This window comes from Sceloporus occidentalis, unplaced genomic scaffold (assembly GCF_023333645.1).
Source record: "Sceloporus occidentalis isolate IW3139 unplaced genomic scaffold, rSceOcc1.0.p SCAF_260, whole genome shotgun sequence".
In the NCBI taxonomy this organism is placed as follows: Eukaryota; Metazoa; Chordata; class Lepidosauria; order Squamata; family Phrynosomatidae; genus Sceloporus; species Sceloporus occidentalis.
The window spans coordinates 883,646-901,193 of record NW_028317240.1 but is presented as its reverse complement, the minus strand read 5'-3'; the positions used below and the strand labels follow the sequence as shown (position 1 = coordinate 901,193).

At 37.6% G+C, this 17,548-nt stretch overlaps 1 protein-coding gene across 1 annotated transcript in view; it reads left to right on the top strand.

The window, feature by feature from the left end:
* The first annotated feature begins 572 nt into the window (after window positions 1–572).
* Window positions 573–17,548, top strand: part of LOC149275876 (proton channel OTOP1-like) — a 31,343-nt gene continuing 14,367 nt past the window's right edge. The window contains exons 1-5 of the mRNA XM_089504210.1: window positions 573–672; window positions 4,275–4,416; window positions 5,491–5,578; window positions 15,349–15,700; window positions 17,250–17,386. Of these exons, the coding sequence (XP_089360336.1) occupies window positions 573–672; window positions 4,275–4,416; window positions 5,491–5,578; window positions 15,349–15,700; window positions 17,250–17,386 (819 nt within the window). The remainder of the gene's footprint in view (window positions 673–4,274; window positions 4,417–5,490; window positions 5,579–15,348; window positions 15,701–17,249; window positions 17,387–17,548) is intronic.

Sequence of the window (17,548 nt, the reverse complement as noted above, 5' to 3'; positions counted from 1 at the left end):
CTTTTGTCCGGGGACATAATTTGTTCTGGGACAGCGCCCTTAATCTGCGAACTGTCCCCGGAAACATCTGGTCACCCTACTTTGTAGGATAATCAGGATCACATTAGCATTTTCATATGGATTCAGCTAAAAGTGGGATTTGAACAGGAAAAATCAGCCAAAATATCACAACAATGGCAGGCCCAGATCTGCAGATACAGGAAGTTTGTTTGAATAAAATGAAATAAAACCATGTTTTCTCCATTACCGTACATAGTGCTACCTTTACACATAAAATTCATCCTTTTCATGCAATACCAAAGGGTTTCCCCTTCCAATATGCGGAAATATTCACTTTATATTGTATTAACGTCTATTTTGGGGGGAGTCATATCAAGTAACGAATGGCTTGTGAAACATTCCTCCTCCTTAACCACAGACTATTAATAAAAACTAAATAGTAAACGCAGACTCAAAATATATCAGGAGAACAGGCGCTTAATACTTTCACACATTGCTTCTTCAGCAGGGCGTTTCCATAGCGACACGTCGTGGCGTTCTCAGCTTTCGTCACTTCCGCCTCACAATCCAAGATGGCGGCCCTCTTGGAAGACAGGGAATTACAGGGGATGAGGCATCGATTTCAAACGCATGCGGAGTATTTACTCCGTGAATCGGGAGCCGAGGAGCCTGGTGGGTACGGGAGGTAGTGGGCTCCGGGGGTACGGCTCACTAAAATCCCCACGGGCCTGCAGAGCTTTATCCTGCCACCTTGTGTAAAGGAGGAGACGGGCTGTAATAAACTCATTGTAGACAGTAGTGGTTGCTGGTTTCGCCTTACAGAGTATCCGTCACCCTGAATAAAGGTTCTTTATAGGCTTCTAGGAATGTGGAAGCTTTTTGCTGTGTGGCAGGAACCAGGAAGTGCTGCTTTGTTTACGATGCTGGACGAGGTGTCATGTTATTCTATATGTTTAAATACATGTAACGTGTGTATTTCCTCTGCTGCATTACTGAATCATAATGTGGTTACATTGAGCTATAGAGCAGGGCTGCCCAAGAGCTCACTTGCTGTTTTGGAGCTACAACTCCCATGGTGCTCAATAGCACGCATCCTTTAGGATCCTGGTTGAACTTTATAGGAGTTGGTACTTCCATAACAGCAGTCAGGCTACCTGTGTGATACTCCTGCCACAAGGATGTTTAATAGATATTTCTATTTCAATGTATTTTTGGCATTATCTGCTGGGTAGCTGGCATTCCGCACGTTTATAAAGCACTGAAATATTGCACAGAGCAGATATAGAAGCGACCACAACTTTTACTCTTCTTATCTACAAGAGGGATTTAAAGCGATTCGATATCTAACCAACATATGGTCTATGCACCCAAGAAGCCTGTGCAAAATTGTGCTGCTGGCACCTAAATTCTTGTTCTGAGCTCTGCTTCTGTTTCTGACTTTATTCTTCTAAATTGTACTTGCATCATCCCTGATAGGCAGACAATATAAGGTGGGTAATTGATTTGGTAGGATTTAAGTGGATAACCCGTATGTGTCAGCTAAAAGCGTGTCGGGTGTTTGCTTGATTACAAGAGTTAAGAGGCTGCTTAATCTGTCAAGGAATTGATGCCTTTCTATTCCTTGCGATAGTTTTAAATGTTTTTCCATTACTATACACCTTATATCGCCTCTTACATTCTAAAAGTGAGAGGTGATAGGAGAAGTGTGTATTTTTCTTTTTGATTTGATTATTTCTCACTTTGTTTTAACTTATGTTTTATAAATTCTATTTTTGCTGCTTACTATGTAATGATCAATAATTACTAGTCTAACAAGCTATGTGCATGCCGCTGGGATAATTCTCTAATGGCTACCCTAGCTGAATGGGGCACCTGGATCCATATTGATTTTAGCAAATAATAGTACTGAGGAGAACTCCATGACCTTGGCTGTGAGTTGCACTCTACCATGAAGTCGTTAAGTGGTTATAGGGGAGACCATTCCAAGTTGCACCTGATTTGCCCTAGGTCAGTGATGGCGAACGTTTTTGGGACCGAGTGCCCAATGTTCTGCATCAAACTAAGTTGCAGACCTTTAAATTGCCAACACTGCATATTAAACATGGAAAGGAAGTTTTTTTGGTACAAAATTACTATACACAACAGTGTGCACCGCTTTGCATAGAAACATAGAATGTATCAGCAGATAACTATTTGGCCCATCCACCAGAAAAAAACATAAAAAGAGGGTCTATTCGTGAAAATCTGTAGTTCAGGTAAGGGGGTGGCTGTGATTGGCCACATTTGTGGCGGGAGCGGGCGGGATTGGGCACACATGTTGTGGGAGCGGGCGGGAGTCGGATTGAAAAAGCAGTCCCGTGCAGGATAATTGGGATAATGGTCCTGTTGCCTGACACGATTTCGGCCAAGCTTTAGCTGTTGGACAGATGGCCTCACATTTGACTCTGGATTACTTAGATATACAGAGGAGTTCATGGTCGATTTAATGACCGTTCATGAATGTACTGTCATGAACTTTACTAACTGAGGCCTGTAGAGTCTGAGATGTAACTCTTGGTTTGTGTGCAATATCTCTGAGCATTGTACATTGTCTGACCTTGGGGTGAATTTGCTCCCAGGAGGATTGGCAACTGTCTTGAATATTTTCCACTTTTGAATAATCTTTCTCACTGTAAAATGATGGATGTTTGGAAATGGCCTCATAACCCTTCCCAGATTGATGGGCAGCAACAATTGCTTCTCTAAGATTATTGCTAATGTCTTTGCTCCTTGGCGTTGTGTTAACACACCCCTGAATGCTATAGAGGTGGTCACACTTGCTGATGACAATATATCAATAATTCAGAAGCATTTGATTAGCAGCACCTGTCTGCTACTTAGCACCTTAATTCCTATGGCAGCAGTAAGGGTGTACTGGGTTTTTCACATATGGCTTCTCCACATTTTTGTTAAATAATGGCACAATGTAATATGTCATGTGTTGTTGTTCATCTGAAGTTGTTGTATTTACCTAGTTTTATACCTACTAAGGAACAGATGATTGTTATTATGCCCGATATGTAAAACCATAGAATTTAAATTGTGTGTTTTCTTCTCGCACAGCGGTACATCCCATCCATATTTTTTTTTTTTAGTTTATCTTAGTCTGCAGGGTATTTACAGCTAGGCAATTATCTTCTTAAGATAGTTTATTCCACTCTACTGTATCTCTTACATATACTTCATATTTTCCGAGCTTAGTTGGTTTAATTTGTAAATGTGCCCTGACTTACTATTTTTGGAATGGAATTTTAATTTGTGGTTTTGTGTGTAATACAAGCGGACGCTAAAAAACGTCAAGTGGTTCTTGTTTAAGACCGTTTTTTTTTTTTTTATATTGCCAATAAAATTCATCTTTTAATTAATAAAATATATAGTAATTTGATGTAGCATATTTTTGTAACATACTGTACATGCAGTTTTAATAATGTTTTACTGCACATTTAGACATTTGTTTTTATCTCTCTTTCTCCAGTAAAGCACCACATTTGATAATGTGGTTGAACTGAGTATACGTTTATATCCTGATCATTAAGGAGTAGGTTCACTCAGGTTAAAAGTCAATACTCCAGAAAATTCCTAGGTATCATTCCCTGAGCCTAACAATCATTAGAACTAGGAGGCTTATATGAACATCTCACATTGTCCTCTGGTTTGTGTGGAGTGCACCATTGAGTTCATATTTATTGAGTAATTGGTCGATACAAATTTTACATTTATAAGCTTGCCAATAATTTGCATTACTAATATACCTCAATGGGAAGCTCAGACTCTACTGAGATGTGTACATGGGTACAAGGCTCAACCAAACATTAACCAAGTTTCTGTGCCTGAATCTGCAGTGATGTAAACTCGGCTTAGCTACCTTTTGAGTGAGAAGAATAACTTAATTCATGTCTTTCGTGTAGTTGCATGGGTTTGTGTTTTGAGCAATCTGGGTTGTATCTTGTCTTGCTTGCGGGTTATCTTTTATTTATATAGCGCCAACAATTTATTCATTGCCATTGATATGTATCATTATGTTTTTAGTAAACCATAGTAAAAGATTGTTTAATGGAAGCACACATGCACAGAACTCTTCCAAATAATTCCTGACTTCTGTAACATGGTTGCACCAAATTATCTTGCAAACCAGGAATGCCAACAACAAAAACGTGCATAGGCCATTAGTATAGATAGAAGAAACGCTTGTGATGCAATTTTCACTTTGTGTTTCTTTTATTATTTGTTTCTAGATAGATCTGAAGAGGAAAAGAAAAAGCAGAAGCCACTCCCCAGGATAAACATACATTCTGTGTTCTGGATATTGGCAGCTATTTCCGTGACTTTTTACGTTGAGTTTTTTCAGGTTGTTCAAGTTGTCCTACAAGAAAGATGGTATGAAATGAAACGACTGACATCTGTGTCTGTATTCGACATACTGTAAAATGGCAATGGACCAATATAATAAAATGCTTTGTTACAGATTGTTAAACCCTTGATAAAACTTTTGTTAAGTTGCACGTCTTGCCTGTGATATAGACGGTATCTGTGGTGTCACCTCTGTGAGTGCCCGCATCTCGTGCGTCTCTGGAGTTGAATGTCATTCTTTGACTCTTGAACAAGTAGAACAGAACCTCTGTGTTACCTGACCTGCGTGCCTTGAAATGTTTCATGTGACTGTAATTAGTGAATAAACTCTGCAATATATTTCACTTGTCAGAACTGAAAGGCTGAATGATTGAGATGAATGTATGATCTGTTTCAGTAATAGAAGGTTAACATTTAACATGCTGGTTTCTACTTGAGTTGTTAAAATATCTTGTCATAATGCAAAAGAGACTGAAACTTGTGTTGGAAACTAGCCGGTAAATACATATTCACGTTTAAATACATAGAGTGTTTTTTTAGCTGTGAGGATTTGTGTAGAAATTAGGAGCCAGAAACACAGATCTAGCTTGATAGTTTTAGGGGCTGCCTCCATAGAGATGAGTATAAAAACAATGTAAATATTTTCTGGTGTAGTATTGCATGGCTGATCTATACAGTCATGCTTTATAGTATTATAGCTATTGTTTATTTTTGCAGCACGTGGTTCCTCACTGGCACATTCACGCTGGCGATCAGTTTATCTGTTGCGTTGTACTGCATCATTTATCTCGAGTGGATTTGCGGGATCCGTGAATATGATGCAAAGTATCCTGCTTTAGTCCCGGTAGCAATTACTTCCTTTATTACTACAGCAATTTGGTGAGTGTGAACATTTTTTTAAGCGTTGCTTCTCGTATTTTTAGTACTCTATTATCTGTTGGTTTTCATAATTTTTTTTTCACATTTTTATCAAATGCTTGATCTAAACTCTACATATTTCTTAGTTCTCATTTGTTGTGAATCATATATTCTATTAAAATGGTTTTATTCACTTCCACTTTTTCTTTCATATTTGAAGCTACAATGTTTCTTTATGGCCAGTGTGGTCATTTTTCACTCCATTGCTGCTGTTTACCCAGTTTATGGGTGTTGTGATGCTGGTCTCTCTACTTGGGTGAATCCCATGAAGGTAAGATCAAAGCCTGATTTATCATCAAATATTTGCAGTGTATTTTTAGAAGTGTCATAATTAAAGTTACAGTGTACTCTACCTTGCGGCCTTATGTTTAATGTTTATTAAAATACACATTAGCTTGTATGTGGTACTCACCACTAAGAAAGCTGCACTGCACTACTCTCTCTGTGGCCCTGTTTTAGCGTCACTTTTGGCTGCTTGGATGCCTTTCTGCGCATGCGCATTGGGAGTATTGTTTGACCACTGGAACTCAAGTGCAGGCCTGTGTTGGCTGGTGGTGATCAAAGTGCACGGTAGCAAGCCTAGGGGCTTGAAGTCATGGAAATGCATGGAAAGGAGAAAACAATAATTTAAAGGGGACACTGAGCTATCCTACAGATGTTCACTTGTGCGGTGGGTTTTTATTTCTTTTATTAGGGTACCATATTGTGCTAAACGTGTTTCATATTCTCTCAGATGTGTTGTTGAAATAATGTATAGCTGTGCACGTATGTTTAACGTATCGTATTGGAAATATTTGTCGGCTCTCCAAAAGTGCAATGTAGAGGAAAGGCAAATATGGACCTCGTTTTTTTTCTTATATTTGCTTAACACATCAGTTATACGACGAGTTCTTCAAGCTGAGTTACAATCCTAATTGTATGCTTCTAGGAATGGAATGGAAAGATATCTCAAGAAAACCATTATTTGTGCTGGATATTTCATCAGGAATAAGCTTGTACTAATTGAATTTATGTACCGGAGCAGTCCAGACTTCTGTACCCCCATGAATACAGCCTTAATGTATGATAGGAGTAAAGTTTGAATAATGATTAACAGCAGAATCAACCATCGCATTGTACATTATTATTACATGACATTGTTTTCTATGTGTGTTTTGTGATTCATTTTCACTGTAGATTTTCTGATCTTTTACAGGAAGTTCAGTCCATGAGGATCCATTAAAGGTTGACCTCCCCTGTGCATTACTGTAGCACTTGCCTTCTAATGTAACGGAACCAATCTCTGCAGTCACGTGTACCCACAGGGATCTTTAGAAATACATGACTCTTTGAGACAAAAGGCAACAATGGAGAAATGAAACAAGCCAAAACACCATCGGCCGTTTAACACCTGACTGCTGGCTTTTGAAGTTATGATGCTCTGATCTATTGTAACAACACACATTTACTTAACCATTTTTTGTATTTCCTCCCAAAGTAACCAAGTAATTTTTATGTTAGGTACATGATTGCTTTTTGTTTCTTCTCTTCAAAGTGTCACAATAATGTAAACAAAGATAGAAAATTAATGCAAAAAGCTTAATCTTAATAAAGTACCGTATTTGCTCGATTATAAGACGACCCTGATTATAAGACGACCCCCCAAATCTTAATATTAATTTAGGAAAAAAAGAAAAAGCCTGAATATAAGACGACCCTATAGGAAAAAAGTTTTACCAGTAAATGTTAATTCATTTAAACACTTTTTTTAATAAAAGCTATGCTTGAGAAAAATATTTTGGTTTTATTTCCTTCTATTTTCCAACCTGTCCCCCAGTTATGCACATCTGCCCCAGAAGTGCCTTATACCCCCTATATGCCACTGTGCCCCATGATATGCCTTTTAACCCTCTAAATGCCACAGTGCCCCATAATATGCCTTTTAACCCTATATGCCACTGTGCCCCATGATATGCCTTTTAACCCTACATGCCACTCTGGCACTTAGAGGGTTAAAAGGCATATTATGGGGAAGAGTGGCATATAGGGAGGTTTAAGGCATTTCAGGAGGCAGAGTGGCATTAAAGGGGTTAAAAGGCATTTCACAGAGCACTCTGCCTCCAGAAATGCCTCAAACCCACATTTAACACTCCCCCTCCCTCCTCCAAACTTACCGGTGCTTCTGAGTTGGGGGGGGCGCATAACACAGGAGGGTCCAGGTCCCCTGCATCTGAGCCCCAGGTGCTTAGTCCGGGCAGCATGTAGAGCTCCACGCGAATCGCGTAGAGCTCTAAGCACCGGGGACTCAGAAGCACCGGTACGTTGGAGGGGGCATAACACAGGAGGATGCAGGTCCCCTGCATCCTCCTGTGTTATGCCCCCCCCTCCAACTTACCGGTGCTTCTGAGTCCCCGGTGCTTAGTCCGGGCAGCGTTTAGAGCTCTACGCGATTGTATCGTGTAGAGCGTAGAGCTCTACACGATACAATCGCGTAGAGCTCTACACGCAGCCCGGACTAAGCACCGGGGACTCAGATGCACCGGTAAGTTGGGTCGGGGGTTAACACAGGAGGATCCAGGTCCTCTGCATCGCTGCGGGGGATCTGGATCTTAGTCTCATAATCAGACCTATTTGAGGTCTGATTATAAGACGACCCTGATTATAAGACGAGGGGTATTTTTCAGAGCATTTGCTCTGGAAAAAACCTCGTCTTATAATCGAGCAAATACGGTATTTATTATTGCTCTCTTAACCAGTAATGAAAGGTTTTCTAAATTGATTTGCATTCTGCAAATTGCTTGCCAGTGGTTTTTTTTTTTGGTATATAGAAATGATGTATACTTCTTGGTATATTCAATTACTCTCTCCAGGGTAGTGTGTTAATACCATTCTTGATTTTTAATATTAGAATACATTCTTAATTGTAAACTGAACAGCCTGGAAAAAGCTGCTAAGTGGTTTGTTTAAGAAAACGTCTGGCTAAAAACTACACCTTGCAGTTTGCACAGGAGCAAAACGTGGAAAATATAATTGCAGACGATGCTTTTTTCATAAAACAGTCTGTGTTGACTACTCCACTTTAGACACTGGTCTTTCACGATGAATAATACATTTTATCTGTGTAAGAAATTTACCAAGGGTTAATGATACAGTAATTACCAGTAGGTGACTTAAATATTTTAAGTGACATGTGAAATGGAAATTAATTTTATGTTTTCAAAACTTATTAAAACTTTTGTATTTTTTATTCAAATTTGCAGGTTTTTACAACACTTACAACCGGTTTTTATATATTTGTATGGTTGTGTTGCCTAGAGCTATACTACTGAGTGCAGTGTGCCAGCGGGCTGCTAATAAGCAATTCTGTAATTGCAAATGACTTGTTTCCTCATAAAAAAAGGCCACCTATATGCTGAGCTTCGCTGAAAGCACTAGAAAGTAAGGCTGAAGTGGACCTTTAGAAAACTCCAACTCATAAGACATGTGAATGTGTTTTCTACATAAAGGAATATCTTTTTCATTTCTATTAACATCAACACTGAATAGTATTATTGCTGAGGCTATAAGCGCTAACGGAAATCTGTTGCGGGACACTCCTTACTCATTCATTTTTAGGACAGATCCTTTGTTGGCGAAGCTTGCGGTTGTTCTTTTACGTGTTTACATTTTTTTTATGTACTCCAAAACACTATGTGGCATATGGGTCATTGACTGGTTCTTTTTCTTTGTGTGGTTTTGGACAGTTTTTCACAGGTGGCACATAATGTGAATATTTAACGAAGAAGTAATATACGAGCTGTCAGAAGCTCTTAATCCAAAATTAAACACAGTAACCCGTTAACGTGTATCGTCTAATCTCGAATTTTACTTTATACTGGGACATTTGACTACACCTGGATGACTAGGCTGTAAAACTAAATACATCAGAGGATAATACTCATTAATATTCCCATATCAAAGGCCAAGGAAGACATTTTCGATATATTTAAACAGATGGGATGTTGCCATAAATTATCATAAATTGGATTTATGTAACCCTATAAAGAGCTTTGAATCCGTAGCACAGATAGTTTGCGTTTGAATGTGTTTACGACTAAAGTTCAGATGTATCATGGTTCTGTACACCCTACGTTTGGCATGCTGTCGACCTGATTTTCAATTATGTAGCAATAAGCTTCATAGGGGGCGAGGGGCTCGGATGTCCTTCTGAAAGTTAATAAAGAAAAAGTCCCACCTATTCGTTTACGTGTAAGGCATCCTTTGGCTATAATGAGCACACAATGACTGGTGAATACATACAAAGTTTAGGAAACAATTACGTTGGAATACTAATTTACTGTTATTCTTACTGCAAACATAATCCAGGAAATATAGATTGCTGTAACACTTTAATCATTTTTTGTATGCTAATTTCCTGCATATTCTCCTATTTGGCTCGTAATTGGCGTTATAGACCATTTACTACTCTGTGGATCGTATAAACATAAGCCCTCTATGAGGTGGTTTCCCTTAAAGCACAGATACCTTAAGCCCTTAGTGACAATGCATTGTGAGCGCGTACATGTACAAGCTTTGTCGTGACGGGGTTAAAGGGCTGACCTACATGCAGTATGCTGCTCTCATTTTTTTATATGTTTCTCACATATCTGTATTTAGAAACATTACACTATATTACTGTGTTTTTTTGTTTAAAGCTCAGACCAAAAGCAGTATTTATACATGGAGGAACGGGAAATATTTAAATAAACTGACGTAGAGCCAGTCTAGAAGTATTTATGAAGGCATGCATTAAAAAATCTTGGCAACTGGAGGTATATCCCATTTCATTTCTATCAGGTTTATTTATGACACCCTACATTTGGTTTTAAGTTATCTTAAAAGTCTTGCTGCAATAATCAATACTATACATCTCTCACTTTTTTATTTGTTTTTATTATGTCTTAGAGACTTAAATATGTTTTATAATTTCGGATGGGAGTATCACCATTGTTTTGCTTCGGTTACTCAGGGTTGTTCCCTATAATATTATTATTATTTTTATTATATTACCTATTACCTGTTTAGGAGGCTCTATTTTTCTTGTATTTGTCCATTTGTGTTCATTAAGTATTCATATTACATCTGATGTATCCGATTTGCTTTATTTCATTCTGGTAAGATTCAGTCCTAACTTGACTCTCAACAGATCACCATTCTTCTAATGGCCTGATGAAGAATCTGGTATGATTGAGACATATCTCCTAACCAGCCAATCACAAGGTTGCTGCTCATTCATTTTTGGACTGCATCATATCAACTTTCTCAACAGTTCTGTCAAATAATTGATAGGGTTATTTGATGATACCATTACTATAATAAGGTATTATAATAAGGTCTGTAAAGTCATTGTTATAAAGATCCTTATAACGTAGTTTAAACCATGAAGGTGATATTGACGTGGCACGCTCGTCAACACAATGCACTAAGGTCAAGTGCGAAACTATTAAACCTTGTAAAGGAACACAATGTAAAAAATACATACTCTAATTAAAAAAAATAAAATAAAATGCTAAGACTTTGGTCCCCAGTACCCAAAGAGGGCGTATGAAGCAAGCCTGTCTCCACTTTATGGATGAGTTGGGATTTGATTGCTCACCAGCTGCACACGTAAGCACACGTATGGCTTTGTAATAACTAAGTGAATAACCACTTGAAGTGGTGATTACTCGACATATGTGAATATGTGATTGAGTAGAAAAATTCATAGAGCTAAATAACCACCGTGTACTTTACATGGTTTTGCCTGCACACTGACATTTTTGCTGTTATTTATATTGGGTCTGAAGATTCAGCAAGCAGTGAGGTTATCTATTGCCAGGCTAGATTTAACTGCAGATTTGTCATAATTATGTGAAGAGCCCTTTTTAAGCATCAGGCTATTAGGAGCTTAATGTTTCTTTAGCATGAGAACTTCTTAATGGGAGTTACATCAGCTGTAATCCACTTCTCAATTACTGAAATTTATAGCAGACAATTAGGACTTAGTCCATCTTTCATAAAGCTGGTTACACATTTTCTTAAGAATTCATTTACATTTAGATACTTTTTTGAATTTAACTAGAAACAAGTGAGAATATTTAATGAATTACTGCACCTAGACCCATATACCTTTTTAATTACCCTCAGATAACCTTTTGAATCTTATTATTCTAAATCATTATCTGCCTCTACTTTTGAGGCACGCCAAACAATGAACCATTACTCACCTCTTCATTTCACAACTAAGAATCAGAGAATTAGTGATATTCTACTTCAAAAAATATAGGATCTCTCTAGAACCCCACCTGTGACAATCCCAAAAGGAAAAAATATATATTTGTACCTCTGTAAGCGTACGTTTTTCTGCAGAATTTATCTTACATAGGTTACTATAAATCTTATCTTCTGTTTTAATCTGTTTCTCCCCCTCTTGGTTCTACTATTTTTTCAAATGCTGTTTTGGGTGCATTGTAATTTAATTTTTTTTTTTTTTTAAAGAAAGGCAATCTTTATTTTAACCCTTTAAGTGCCTGGAGTCGGGACACTTTTTTTGGGGTGGGGTGCTGTTATTTTGCTATAATTATGGTAAGTTAAATTAACAACCTTATAACCAGCTTGAACTTTATATTGAAGATATGTAATATATATCACAGTTTACCCCCAATATTCTGACATGTAATTCTGTATTCCACATATATTTTCTACATTTCCAAACCAAATACATTTCTTAAAAATATGGCACATACATGTACACAAAGGTGAACACAACATATTGCAGTGTAGGCAAAAAAGTGGTTAAATTCCATAATTGTACTAAAGAAGTATAATACGGGTAAAAAAAATCATAGATCCACAAGATGCCAGCCTTTTTTTTTTTTGCACCTCTGTTCCTCTTGCTTTTGATGGCTACAACTCCCTTTTCATCAATCTGGCTCAGGAATGGCTGATGATCAGTTCAGAAAGTGCATTGTATTATTATCTTTTATTTATACAGCACCAGCAATTTACACAGCACTTCATACAAGACTAGGGGTATGACAAGACGAGAGTTGACAGACTAAGACAAACCGATTAGGTGGAGCGTGCCCTGCTCGCAAGCTTACAATCTTGTGGGAATGGGGTGCGGACAAACACAAGATATTGGTTAGCAATTACATATTTGGGGCCCTGAAATGCCACCGCATATGAGATTGGCATCCTGGGTCCGCTTTGATCACAAATCAAACAAATTTGTCTCGCACTGAAAGGTTAAGATATGGGTGCTGTGATTAGCTGTAAATGTCTGGATAAATGATCCACATATGTAGTCTGAAGACTCTGCCTGATTCACCTTCAGCTGTTAACAACAACACTTTTGGTCTGTGCAAATCTACATATCAGAGTATTGTGTGTGATTTTAAATTTTTCCACTGATTGTAACAACGCTACGGCATCTGCTGTTGATATATAAATCAATGTAATGTATAATAATAATAATAATAATAATTGTTATTCTGGGCATGCCCCTGGTGGCTGTGCGTGGAATTGCAAGCAGAACATACAAAATGTCAACGGGTAACATTACAAATTCTTTAAATCAGAGCAGCACAGGTGGCAATTGACCCCCCCCTTTCCAGCCAACCCCTTACATTATTTTTTTTCACACTACTATACAACTAAATCAGCTCAATTATCCAACACATCAGCTAATCAGTTTTACAACGGTCATTATCATAATAATTAAAGCACACTACTAAAGAGGCAAGAGGAATAATAATTTAATCAGAGAAAAATAGCTAACCAAATCAAAGCAGTAGTCATACATTAAGAACCTTGTATGAGTCGCTGATAATCAGAAATCATTTAAAATTGCAGGAATCTGTGTGTAAAGTTCCTGTTGTTTCTTGAAAGAACAATAGAACAAATATATAAACTGAGCTGACCATTTTCAGTAGGACTGTTTCTAGAGACAAGCAAAAACCGAAGACCTGGCTCATTACTGTCCCTTCCTCCTATTCTCCATAAACAAAACTACTATCATTATTTCTAAGCCACAATAAAAGCTGCTAAATATCTGAATAATGCATTTATGGGTTCTTGTATCTGTAGGGACATCTCTCTCCTTGGTACCGTTGGACAGCCTGGAGTCTCAAGCCAGCATCGCAAATAGCCAGAATGGCAAATCACAGTAAGTATTCAGTACATTGAAATAAATACAATTTGAGTGAGTATGCTAAACATGAGAATCATAATTGAACGAATATAGTAAAATAGCTAAAAAGCTCAGGTCAATATGGTGGGAAAAACTATTTATTTTCTTACTAGAAACCACAGGGTCCCAGTGCGAAAAATTCCCTGGGGCACCCCAACTTCACAAGCAGCATGTCACACAGTGCCATCTTTGCCCCCAGACAGTTGTGATTACCACCTTAGCCCCCAAACAGCTTTTCTGTGCCATCTTTACCCCAAAAAGCATTTGTGGCATATTTGCCACCCAACACCAGGAATGTGCCACTTTTGACCTGAACAAGCTTGCCTGTCCCATCTTTGCCCCAAACAGCTTGCCTTTGCCACGTTTGCCACTAAGCAGCTTGTGAGTGCCACCAAACAGCCTGTCTGTGCCATCATTGCACCAAACAGCTTGTTGTCTATTGAAACAGCTTGTCAGTGGACCCAAATAGCTTGTATGTGCCATTTTTGTCCCCTAACAGCTTGCCAATGCCATCTTTCTCCCCAAAGAGCTTGTCTAACATACATACTACCTATCGCTTACCTCCTTACCTCATTTGCTGCTTTCTCTGTGGCGCTTGTACAATGTGAGAGCAGCCTCACTTTTGCCGTGGGGTCACTTAACGTGGTTAGACCAGCCGCTTGTGTAAAATTTTGGTGCGAGCGCCACAAAGGTTAGCTATGTTAACTTGGCGTGCAGGGAGGACAGCTTTAAAGGCACAAGAAGAATGGCAATAGCAGTAGTGACCGCTGTTGTTACACCACTGCTTTCTGGTCAGGAGGTGAGGTGGAGGGGCAAGGCCTTACTAATACTTTTTGTGACCTATAGTTAATTAATTATGTAGCAGAGCGAGGTAAGAAGAAGAATGTGTTTTATTTACTTAATTTAATCTATACACACTATAGTGCTTTTTTAAGGCTGCAGAAGACTACGCCACGCTCATATCCACCAAACATTCTAAGTAGTACAGTGTGAGCCAATGTGTTTTGAAGGCTAGGAATGATCAGGGTTATATACAAAAAAAAGCAATACAAAATGTGCGTGATCAGCTAAAACATCCCATTTTGTCTGCTATGGCGATTACTCCACTTTTACCACTTTGCACCAGAATTGCTCTTTATACTGCTATATGCACGCTTCTTGAGTGCAGAGCAGTGTATTTGTTTTCTGTTGTGGTAGACGGCTATGAGAATCCCTCGTCTGTCCACAATGCGCTTAGGTGTTGCTATTGAAATCCTATCTACCTGCCTTCTGACGTCTACAACAAAACCATCCCTATAAGAGGGATCAAAGTCAGAGCTTGAAACTAAAAGTGAGCAGAAAATCCCACCTGAGAAAGGCAGACACAGTTCCTCTGCTTCGTGTCACAGGAGAACAAGACATTTTCCGGATAATCCTGTGGATGTGGTAAGAAATTGATATTCTATTAATCCCTTGTATAAATTAGTTAGATAATGTTTTACTGCTGTGATTTATTCCCAGTTTGCTCTGGTGTTTCACATTGATATGTCCACAACACACACACATATATATATATATATATATATATATATATATAAAACACACACACATATATATATATATATATATATCTGGATTATGAATGTCCTTTAATAATAAATAGTTTAATAATTTAAAAGGTTCGAGAAAAAAGTTATAATTAAATATCAGTAGCACATTTTGTTAATTGAATCCATGACACATTCTAATAAATATTTTGTTCAGTAAATTGAATAAAATGTAAAAAATATATTTTAATTTGCTTTTTTTTTTTTTAGTTTTTAGCAGATGATGTAACTCACCAAAAATTGCTAAAAAAATATTTTGTGTTTCAGATACAAAAGGTCATGGCAGAAGAAAACAAACTTGATGTTTTGTCTTCTTCAGATCAGCAGAACAAAAAAGAAGGGAAGAAATTACATTTGAATTTAATCCGTAACTACCCCCAGAAAAACGCCGAGATCCTGAGCAGTCAGTATGGGTTCAATATCTTCTTGGCTGGACTGCTGTTGATGTTCGCCTGGGCAATTCACGCTGTCGGGATAACAGACAGAGACCTGCTGTCTTACCTAATCACGCTGATGCTAATTCAGTTGATCTGGATGCTCTGGTACATTTTTGGAAGTTACAGCCGGAGGCGATCAATTATAGAGAAAGATACTGATGCTGGAGCAAGATGGTTAAGATGTAAGTGACCTCTTGTCTTTTAATCAAAAGAGTCTGAAAAATAACTAGTATGTTTATTAAATGACTAGTAGCACTGTGCTTAGTACACTGATTGCATATATATATATATATATATATATATATATATATATATATATATATACTGTATATGCACACACACACACATATATATGGTTTCCAACACACTTTAATAGTTATAACCGAACAAAAAAATATGTATATACACATATTTTGCCTTTTTATTTTCACGTTTCATTCTGACGACAGCAGAACAATCTATACCCCATTTTGTAGAGTTTTTTTTATTACAAATATAACCCGAATGATTTTTTTTATTTTTATTTTTACTTCACTTTCAGGATCCTTTGTGCTAGTTGCTTGCCCGGTTTTTGTTTGGTTATAACTATTAATGTGTGTGGGAAACCAAGTGCTGCTTCCCTTCTTATTGATGTTTACAATGATCAAAAAATAAAACATAGCATATTTATGTGAATAGCTTACCATTAGTATAACTAAAATCCAAGCCTTAAAATATTAGCTAAGAAGGCATTCCTTCCTGCTCATACTTTATAATATACATTACATATTTTCCAAAACACATGGTATCTCTTTTATATTCCTTGCAACATCCTGAGGACCACCTCATACTGTCCAGGAGACCTCTTGTAGTTCATAGATCATAATTGGAGTTCCCAAGCATTCAGGGTAAGAAACACTATTCTATCTCCAGCCCTTATCATTACGTAGACACCTAGGTATCTTTTAACATGTCTACAGATTTAAGGACCTTTTACTTTACTAAGAAGGTGGTAGATAAATGGAATAGCCCACCAGCAGATGTTGTAGAGGCTAATACAGTGAAGGAATGTAAGCCTGCATGGGATAGACATAAAGCGAACATGAACCTAAGACATGCCCAAGGACTGATTAAGGTTCTGAGTCTTTATATCAGGAAAAATGGGTAGACTAGATGGGCTGAATGGTTCTTACCTGCTGCCAAATTCTATGTTCTACGTACAGATCATTGGCATGTTGGGCGCGCACTAAGTTTCCTTCCTGAACCACACTTAATGAGGAAAGGCTTTTGGAATGCAAACTCCCAAACTTTCATGAGCAAACATAAGCACACTACTGGTTCATTTCACTAATTCATTCATCCACTCTATCTGGAGGTTAAAGGTCAACATCATTTGGAATGAGAATACTGTATATGAACGTCGACATAACATTTGTGTTAACTAATTGCAAAATCTTTCTCATATAAAATACCAGAGAAAAAAATTTATTTTTTTCCGTGAACAATGCAGTATATCCGTCATCATTGTTTGAACGTTTTAAAGGAAATATTTGAACTGAGACAATGTTTGATTTGGTGGTTTGCTTCAGAACCTAAAATTGCATCTTTCAATCAACATTCCTGCAATGAATCTGCTTTTCTGCTTTACACAGAAACATGTAGCAGTTTGTTACAACATGTTAAACCATTTATTGGGTAACCGAATGTTAATATTTATCAGATAATAATTATTTTTTCTCTATTTTCTGGGAGGCGGTATTACGTTGTTTGCGGTGATAACTCTTATTTTGGATTCTTTCAAAATCGGTTATTACATCGGATATTCTGAGTGTTTATCAATAACCGAAGGCATTTTTCCTGTTACACACACCGTTCACACGCTACTACAGGTAAGAATAGGATTATATTCCAAACTTTTTTTTCATCTCAATTCATACGATTACTGAAAGGATCATACTTTTCACAGGGTACATGGATTTTGCTTGCAGTTTAATTTTTTTTATTCTTTTATATCTTATATTTCCTGAATTTTGTATTAGGCTGCATGGCCG